Source organism: Dermacentor albipictus, chromosome 10 (assembly GCF_038994185.2).
Source record: "Dermacentor albipictus isolate Rhodes 1998 colony chromosome 10, USDA_Dalb.pri_finalv2, whole genome shotgun sequence".
Taxonomy (NCBI): Eukaryota; Metazoa; Arthropoda; class Arachnida; order Ixodida; family Ixodidae; genus Dermacentor; species Dermacentor albipictus.
Window position 1 is genome coordinate 98,398,047 of NC_091830.1, and position 8,084 is coordinate 98,406,130.

At 52.8% G+C, this 8,084-nt stretch overlaps 1 protein-coding gene across 2 annotated transcripts; it reads left to right on the forward strand.

Annotated features, from left to right (window-relative positions):
* Positions 1-1,514: 1,514 nt before the first annotated feature.
* On the forward strand, positions 1,515-6,982 carry LOC135897293 (uncharacterized). Of its 2 annotated transcripts, XM_065425905.1 has the most exons (3): positions 1,515-2,670; positions 4,917-4,983; positions 6,433-6,982. In XM_065425905.1, exons 1-3 carry the CDS (start codon positions 1,754-1,756, stop codon positions 6,613-6,615), a joined length of 1,167 nt encoding a protein of 388 aa, XP_065281977.1. In that variant the 5' UTR covers positions 1,515-1,753; the 3' UTR covers positions 6,616-6,982. The 2 variants fall into 2 exon arrangements, with proteins under 2 accessions (XP_065281977.1, XP_065281978.1); XM_065425906.1 differs by lacking the exon at positions 4,917-4,983.
* The last annotated feature ends 1,102 nt before the right edge of the window (positions 6,983-8,084 follow it).

Genomic DNA, 8,084 nt, shown 5'->3' on the forward strand with positions numbered 1-8,084 from the left:
TCACCCATGCGCACGGTGCACTGCTCGCCGAGATGTTGGCCGGTGCATCGGGTGCAAACCGCCCGCTCAGGTTGGTCGCGCAGAGGACACGCACGCCGGGGATGGCCGTACGAGGCACAGAACGTGCACGTGGGAACGTGCAGGTCGTCCACCACGGTGGCAGACGTCCACCCCACCGTGACGCGACCGCGGCTCGCGAGCGCCCGGAACGCTGCAGGGTGCACCGCAAGCACATGAGTGAAATTGCCTGATCGTTCCCGAAAGGAGACTCGCACTTCAGAAGTCGAAGGGTCGAGTTGGATATCGGGATTGCGCGCGTTGATCTGCGCCACGATGTTGCAAGCCGGGACATCAGGATCAACGCCAGTGATTTTGACCTGAGGTCTACGCTGCTCAACGAGTCGCACGGACATTGATGTTTTGGTTATGACATTCTGCTCGATCGCCTCTTTAAGTCGTAGGACAGAAGGTAAATTGTTCGTGAGGACAGTGAGGCCGCGGGACGTCTTGCGAATAGTAAGGTCACTTATGTTTTCCTTAGCCGGGTCGATGTTAGTTTTAAGGACGTTGGACAGATCTTTTGCGGGCGTGGTGGTAGGTGTGAGTGGTGACAGGAACATGATATGGGCGTGTTCTCGCCTGGGCAACTCCTCCTCCACGGCGACGTCGACGGCCGAAGGCGCCGGGCCGAAGGCGAGCGGAGCGGGCATGCCAGGCGCGCCCACATGAGGCGCCAAACCCCCAACGCGGGCCACAGCGGCATAGGAGCGAGCTGGAGTCGCGGAAGGAACAGCGGCCGGGCACAGCACCGGACCAGCCGCTCCAGTCCGCGCCAGTTGGTGCCGCAACTCGTCCGCCCGTCCACATTGCCGGGCCGCAACCGCACGCAGGTCGGCGCACTCCTGCAACATGCCTCTCAAAAGGCCCAGGATTTGCGACCGGTAGTTGTTAGTTATTTTACAGTTGTTCTCGAACAGGACATCTGTGATTTGCTTGTGATAATCAATAGCCCGTTGAAAGGAAGCCGAAAGCGCGGCATCGACGGCCCCGCGCTCGGAAGACGAGTCGGCATGCGCCCGGTCTCCCGGCCGGCGATCGGCATCCGCCCGCCCAGGAGGCGCAGGGACACCCTGCTCGGAAGGGCCGAGGTTAACATCCGCAATGATGCGATCGCCATCATTCGAGAATACAGACGCGTCCGAGCGCGGTGAGCCGCCCGCCGAGGCAGAGCCGCTCCCAGGCGGAAGGTCAGTAGCGGGGTGGACGCTCTCTGCCATGCCCCGCTAGCGGGTATGAGCCATTGGCCCGTAGGCCGGTGGCCGGCCGCGGCGAAAGGTCGAAAAATAGAACAAAATAGCCCCTTTTAGCCCAAACCCGCGCGTCGAATGCACTCCCCAGATGTTCAAAAATAACCCCTGACAGAAATTGGAAGCCGGGAATCAAAAATGACTGACCTTTCGCCGAAAAACGGGAGCCCGAAGCAGCCGGCCAGCCAGGCACTTGCACGAGCGCGCGTGCAAGTGTCTGGCTGGCCGGCTGCGTCGGGCTCCGCGATTTCTCAAGAAAAACCAGGTATTTCCCATTCGGCATGTCCAAATTGTAGCTGGGGTTGTTTTTAAGCGCACAGGGATCGTATTCGACTAAAAAAACCGGGGCAAAAAGGGGTTCTCTTTGCGATTTTCCGCGACTGCCTTGTTCCCGGGTATCGGGCCCAATATGGCGTGGGCTCATACCCGCTGAGCGCCGGCCGGCCATGCCCAGAACGCGCAAGGGCACGAACGCGTCGCCGTCTCGCTCCCCACCGCGGCCCTCGGCCGCCGGGGAGTCGCCCCGCTCGCGGGGACCCGATCTTTCGGAGGACGGCGACGCGGTGGTCGCTCGCTTTTCGGCTCTTGTTGATCGGATGCAGGCCGCTGAAGACGATCAACCCCCGGCCGCAGATGACGACAAGGACGAGGTGACGTCCCAGGCCTCGGCGAAATCCGCTGTCACGGACGTGGAGGAAGCGGCCGTTACCGCGACCCTGCACCAGTGGCTGACGGAAATAGAGCGCATCGTAAACGAAGTCCTCGCATTTGCGTACGTGCCGGCCAACCGGGTCCCCACGGAGGCGCGCAACTTTTTCCTGGACAAGATCATGGCGTCGCACGGCGTCTGCTCGCGCGTGACGTGCGAGGCGTCCAGGCAGGCTGCCCTGGCCTCCTCGCTGCGGAGGCAGCTCGCCGGGGCACGGCGGGAGCTTGCCGAGGCGCGGCGGGAGGCGGCCGGGTTGCGGGAGCGCCTGGCGGTCGCCGGGGCCCGGCTGGGCGGCCTCGCGGACTCGGTGGTGGGCCCGGGGCGTGCCGGCCACGGTCCTGCCGCGCCCGCGGGCGGCGTTTCTGCGCCCTCGGCCGCTGGCGGCTCGGCGGGTTCGCCTGCCGGCCGCATGGACTACGCGGCTGCTCTGCGGACGGGCCTTGCGCCCTCTGCCGGCGCGGCCCGCGGCGGACCCGGTGCTGTTGCGGCGGCGGCCGCCGTGGCGGGGAGGCCCGGCGCCCTGCACAAACACGTCGCCTTCTTGACGCCTGTTTCGACAACCGCGACGCCGGCGCGGGACGTGCTTCGCCTCCTCAAGTCGAAAGTGGACCCGCGAGCCCAAAACATCCGGGACGTCACACTGCATCACACTCGGTACGGACTGACCGTGTTTATGGATGATGATAAATCGTTAGCCAACCTCGAACAGGCTATAGCCGCCGACCCAGCCACGCGCGCGTCCATCCTCATGCGCGTCGCGCCGCCTCGCAGCCCCTGTGTCAAGTTCACGGGTGTCGACCCCGACATCGGGCCGGATGACTTCCTGCGCACGCTGAACGAGTGTAACGAAGGTCTAGATCTCGACCTCGACAGGTGCAAGGTCCGCGTGACGTTCGGGGAGCGGGCGGGCGCGCGGTCGTACGTGGCAGAACTCGACCCGACCGGGTTTAGGCGGGTCATGTCGCGGCCGCGACTCACGGTAGGGTGGACGTCGGTGCGCGCGCGCGAAGACCTCCACGTGCCCACCTGCACTTTTTGCGCGACGTATGGGCACGGGCGCACAACGTGTCCTCATAAGGCGGACCCGACTAAGGCGCGCTGCCTAAAATGCGGCTCCAACCATCTCGAATGGAGGGACGACGCTTAGAGGTGCCAATGTGCCCATTGTTGAAAAAGACGAAATAGGACTTTTCGTGACTAATTTTGACCTTGTTTTGCCGAGCCCAATTGCAAACCAAGGTGAGGACAGATTCTGCAAGAGCCTGCAATTGCAAGCGCGACGATCCGGAAACGAGTAGAACGGTATCATCTGCATAAGCCTGGATATGTACCCCCTGTGGCAATGGAAGGTCGAGTAAAGAAAAGATGACTAAATTCCACAGTAAGGGGCTAATCGGTGAGCCCTGTGGACTGCCAATAGAAGAACGCGCCGACGCGTCGCCCGCGTTAGCCCGGAAGACTACGTGGCGGTCCGTCAGGAAGGATTTGAGGAGGTGATAGAGGTTGGCGGGGCAGTGGTGTTGGCGCAGAAAAAACAACACCGAATCGTGCCACACGCTGTCGAACGCGCCGGTAAAGTCCAGGGAGATCAAAACCGCCGGGATTTTATCCCGGCGGTTTTTCAATTCTGGATAAATCCAGAATTGAAAAGGCGGCTCCGCCATGTAACATCGCAAAAATGTCCTCTAGCAGAGGGAGCCAGTACTGGTCAACCTCAGTTCCAGGGTTTACTGCGACACAATAATCGCTGTATAGCCGAAGCTCCTTGCCATTTTTATTTGGTACGATCGCGAGAGAGCTGCCCAGCACTATGGTGCACACAGTATATGACTCAAACTTTTTCTAAGTTAGCCAGTTCCTAATCGACCTGTCTCCACAGTGCACACGGCGCTGATCGCACCTTGTAGAACACAGGTGAAGCATGCTCTTTAACAACTGCTTGCCTTGAAATCTTTTATCACTCCATAACCAGGCTTGAACAGTTCGCAATATTTGTCAGTCAAGGGCATTTACATTGTCAGTGTGTTCACTTGCATTACTTCATGCCACTGGATTTCGACTTTACTGAACCAGTTGCAGCCACACAACATAGGCATTAATGCAGAAAGTTGGGCTAGGTGGTGTTGATGCGTTTGCTGTTACATAGTAGCGCTAACAAGACTAATGGACGAAAAGTTAAGACAGGAAAGAGTGCTAGACTTCAAGTCTAGCACTTGTGCTCTGTCTAGTCTAGTGCTCTGTCCTGTCCCAAACATTTTTTTTGTTAGTCTTGTTAGCGCTAATAAGTATGTCACAGCAGACGTAGGCATTCTCACGCCTTCATTCTCTTTAGCACTTACTAGAGGCAAATGAAAACAGTGCTCATAGTAACTCACTTCAACATCAATGATTCCTGCGGTATCAATCGGCGTGCCATGTTTGATACCAGCTTGCCTGAAATTAGCACTCGGTAAATGCTTCGCATACTCTGCCTCCGACATTACAGAAACTGCTGCTCCTGTGTCTAGTTCTATGGGTACCTCTCCCGTTTAACTATACATGTGTTACAATGCCAGGACTGCCCGAGCGGTTATCGGTGTGACAAAGTGTAAGCAACTCTCTATCCAATGTTTCCGGCTCTAATTGGTGTACCACTCTCGTTTTGCACATTTTTGCAAGATGGCCTTTCTTTTGATATTTATAACAAGTGATGCTGTAAGAATGGACAACTTACAGGTGCGTGCCACCCCCCACATTGTTGACAAATTGACTTAGTCCTTTGCGTCAAAGTCCTTGGGTGTCGGCTTTTCAGGGCCATGGTTGCTGCATGCCCCTGCTTCTGAGCCCCGTCGCAACGTCGACGAGTTGCTCTGCCAGTGGAATTCGCTGCTGCTGTATAACTGCTCAATTTTGTTTTTCAGAACCATTTGCAATGGATATCTCGCTGCCATCTCCATGGCAGTAGCGACGTTGCAAACACAGTTCCAGGTGAGCTCGGTGTCAGTCATGGCCAGCAACCAACAACGTACAGCCTCGGGATAAAGACCGGCTATCAGGCAGTCCCAAAGTTCTTTGCTGCGGCTGAGAATGACATCCTTGAGGATTCGGACAGATGCCTCAGAATAGTTGTTAGCATGGTTAGCTGTCCTCTAGTGACAATCCCAGCACGGTACAAAAGCACCACTCATATTCACGTTGAAGGAATGCCTCAACTCTTTGGACGTAGGATGGATAAGGCAGGGCACGTAGGCATGTTTTGGCTGCCTGAAGTTCACCTTCATCTTTTGCGTAAGGGATCTGAAACATAATATGTAACATTGATGTGTATCAGTTCATTTTCAACATCCTCATTGTCTTCTAGTGGTGTTTTTCATATAGTTCATCGGGAATTTCAAATAGCCCATTCTTGCCAGAAATTTCAGTATGCAAGAAATAATTTAGGCCAAATTATTGCTGTATCTTGTGCACAAAGTCTGTGCTTGCTATTTCTTTCGTTTTGTTTGAATAACTCCATTATCCAGTGGTTGTCAATTTGTGGCATGTCATGCATTTTAATGATTGCATTTTTATGTGTTATAATTCTTTCAAATAAGTGTTGTGAAAACATTTCCTTCACTACGTGTATTATGCAATAGTAACATAGCTGTCTAGCATGATATTAAGACTAATGAATGAAAAAAAAATTGCCATGAGAATGGGACTCGCTCGCACAGTGAAATAATCACTGTGCTAGCATTAAAGACCTGTGTTTCGCCCTGCTTGTTCGCATCCAAAATGGAAAAAAATTACTCATAACTGACATTACAGAGAATAAATCCGTGCATTTTAGAATAAGACCCTGATAAAAAATTTCAGATTTAGCAGTCGCAGCACTGAAGCTTTAGTGCAGCCCTAGAAAGCACAAATGAGTAAAAGGAAAATCAAATTGAAGCTTTTCTCTACCTATTTTGAGACCAATTTGCACTACAGATATAGAAGGATTTTACGCCTCCAGACTAATCAATGAATCCGTCTTTTACCTGTGACATTCTTTGATGAGTCAAAACCATTTTAACGCGATAGCGTTAAGGAGCTCGTGTCGCAGAAAAGCCGGTGTCGTCGGCGTCGGGTGTCGGCGTCGGCGGCGTTGACCGTGAGCGATAAATCACGGCAGGCGCTTCATAAATAAAAAGCAACTTCCAAGATTGGCCCGGTGGGAATCGAACCAGGGTCTCCGGAGTGTGAGACGGAGACGCTACCACTCAGCCACGAGTTCGATGCTTCCAAGCGGTGCAAACGCGCCTCTAGTGAATGCGGTGTTGCCTTCGAAACGAACCGTGGAAAGTTATACTGCGGTGTATATCGGTAATTATGAACATGTAACGTACTGAAGTCACAATTACACGAGTTGCGAAGTGCGTTTCCGCTGCATTTCTTCTGCGCTTTCCGCACACGCAGAGCCATCTTGCGGCAAACACAGAAGACCCCCTCCTCTCAATGTACGGCGCTGCCCCGACACGAGGCGCGCCGCGCGCGCATTGGGACCGCTGCCAGGCGCGTCGCGGGACTCCCTCTCCCCTGACGACGCTTCGCCGTGCTCCCGGTTTTTCTCACATGTGGCCAGTGATTGCCAACCTTTGATGCTGCAACATGACAGTGTCCCATGTCATGTGGCACTATCTGTGGTGCAGCTTCTGACATCAAAAATAATCAGATCAGTGACTGTGGAACCTAGTCGCCGCTCATCTGATTATCTGATCTGATCATTTGCAACTTTTTGAGAAATAAGTACAGATGAAATATGTATACTTTTTCTCCGCAATTTGCAAATCGATTCAGTGAAATGACATTTTTGGACCATGGACAGCATCCTCTAGCTCATGGTAGACCAAATGACTGACTCCACCAGAGGCTCTCCAGTGCTACCGTATACTGAGTAAATGGAGCAGCTCTGAAAGCATGTGGTTTTGGAAAGAAGATTGTTTTTAAAGCAAATATTGATACAATGCATATTGCGTGTTTCTTGTGGACGATGCACCCGGCGCCCACAAGTGTGACAAGTCTTCAACTCAATCAGTTACAAACTAAGTTGCATTATATTTTAGCGCACCTTGTGTATATGTATTGTCCAAAGGTAAAGATTGATGCTAGTCTGTGCCATTTTCCATTAGTCTTTTTTTTCTTCATTTCGTCTTTCTCTTGGCGTGAAGAACCTAGCGTGGAAGCTTATCATGAGCATATGCTAACTAGCCCTATTCCTCGCCCTATGTAACCTCTTTGCTTTTTACACCATCTCGCTTTGTTGTGGGCTTGCATATGTTCTCTGTCGCTTGTATTCAATCAACATCCATCTGTAAATTTCTCTTTTGTGTGGCGTAATCTCACCAACATGTTGCTGAGTAGTGAGGCAAGTGAAAAAGACAACCAAGGTCATTCTGACCTGATACGCCGCACCCGTTCTTTTTTCCCAATCCAGGTTACGAGATGTTCTCTACCTTTGCTCTGACTATAAAGTTCCAATCTTGCTTCATCGGTGGCTCAGAACAAGCTTCGCCAAAGATCTATCGTGCAGCGCCTCTTTCTGCAGCTTGCTGCTGCCTCCATGGGACAGAAATTGTCCATATCTTGCGCCATTCACCTACACTTCTACGTTGGCTTAAGCTGCAGCCAGGGTGACAATTCGCAGCTGAGAGGGGCGATAGCAGTGTCAGCAGTGCTTCATATTTCATCACCTTTATCTGTGTATATTGTTCGCTTTTATCGTGTAGCAAGTGCCCTTTTCATAACAGACCTCTACCTTAATCCGGGCCTTACAGTAATAGTTTGTTGCATCGCGTTTCAGTTGCTTCTCTTATCGTGCATCTCCGATTTACACATGCACTAATACGTCCTGAAATAAGACAAATTGCATAAGTTTGTACACTCCGTTTACTAGAACCTGGGTTGCAGTGCATTTTTTATTGTACTAAATGCATGACCTTTACTTGAAACCCTTTAGCCCACTTCTTGAAGTGGTGCACGTGCTTGTCAACACTGCTTTAAAAGTAGCAACGAACTGTGAAGCTTGTTGCATGCTGTATTTGCTGACCATTATCGCAGGTACTTTTTAG

Excerpts from the sequence above, each read along its gene's own strand:
- LOC135897293 (XM_065425905.1), top strand. The coding sequence starts at position 1,754 with ATGCCCAGAACGCGCAAGGGCACGAACGCGTCGCCGTCTCGCTCCCCA. Across the intron at positions 2,671-4,916 it reads GTCACACTGCATCACACTCG|AACCATTTGCAATGGATATC; the intron begins GTACGGACTGAC and ends TTTGTTTTTCAG. Across the intron at positions 4,984-6,432 it reads CGTTGCAAACACAGTTCCAG|AGCCATCTTGCGGCAAACAC; the intron begins GTGAGCTCGGTG and ends CCGCACACGCAG.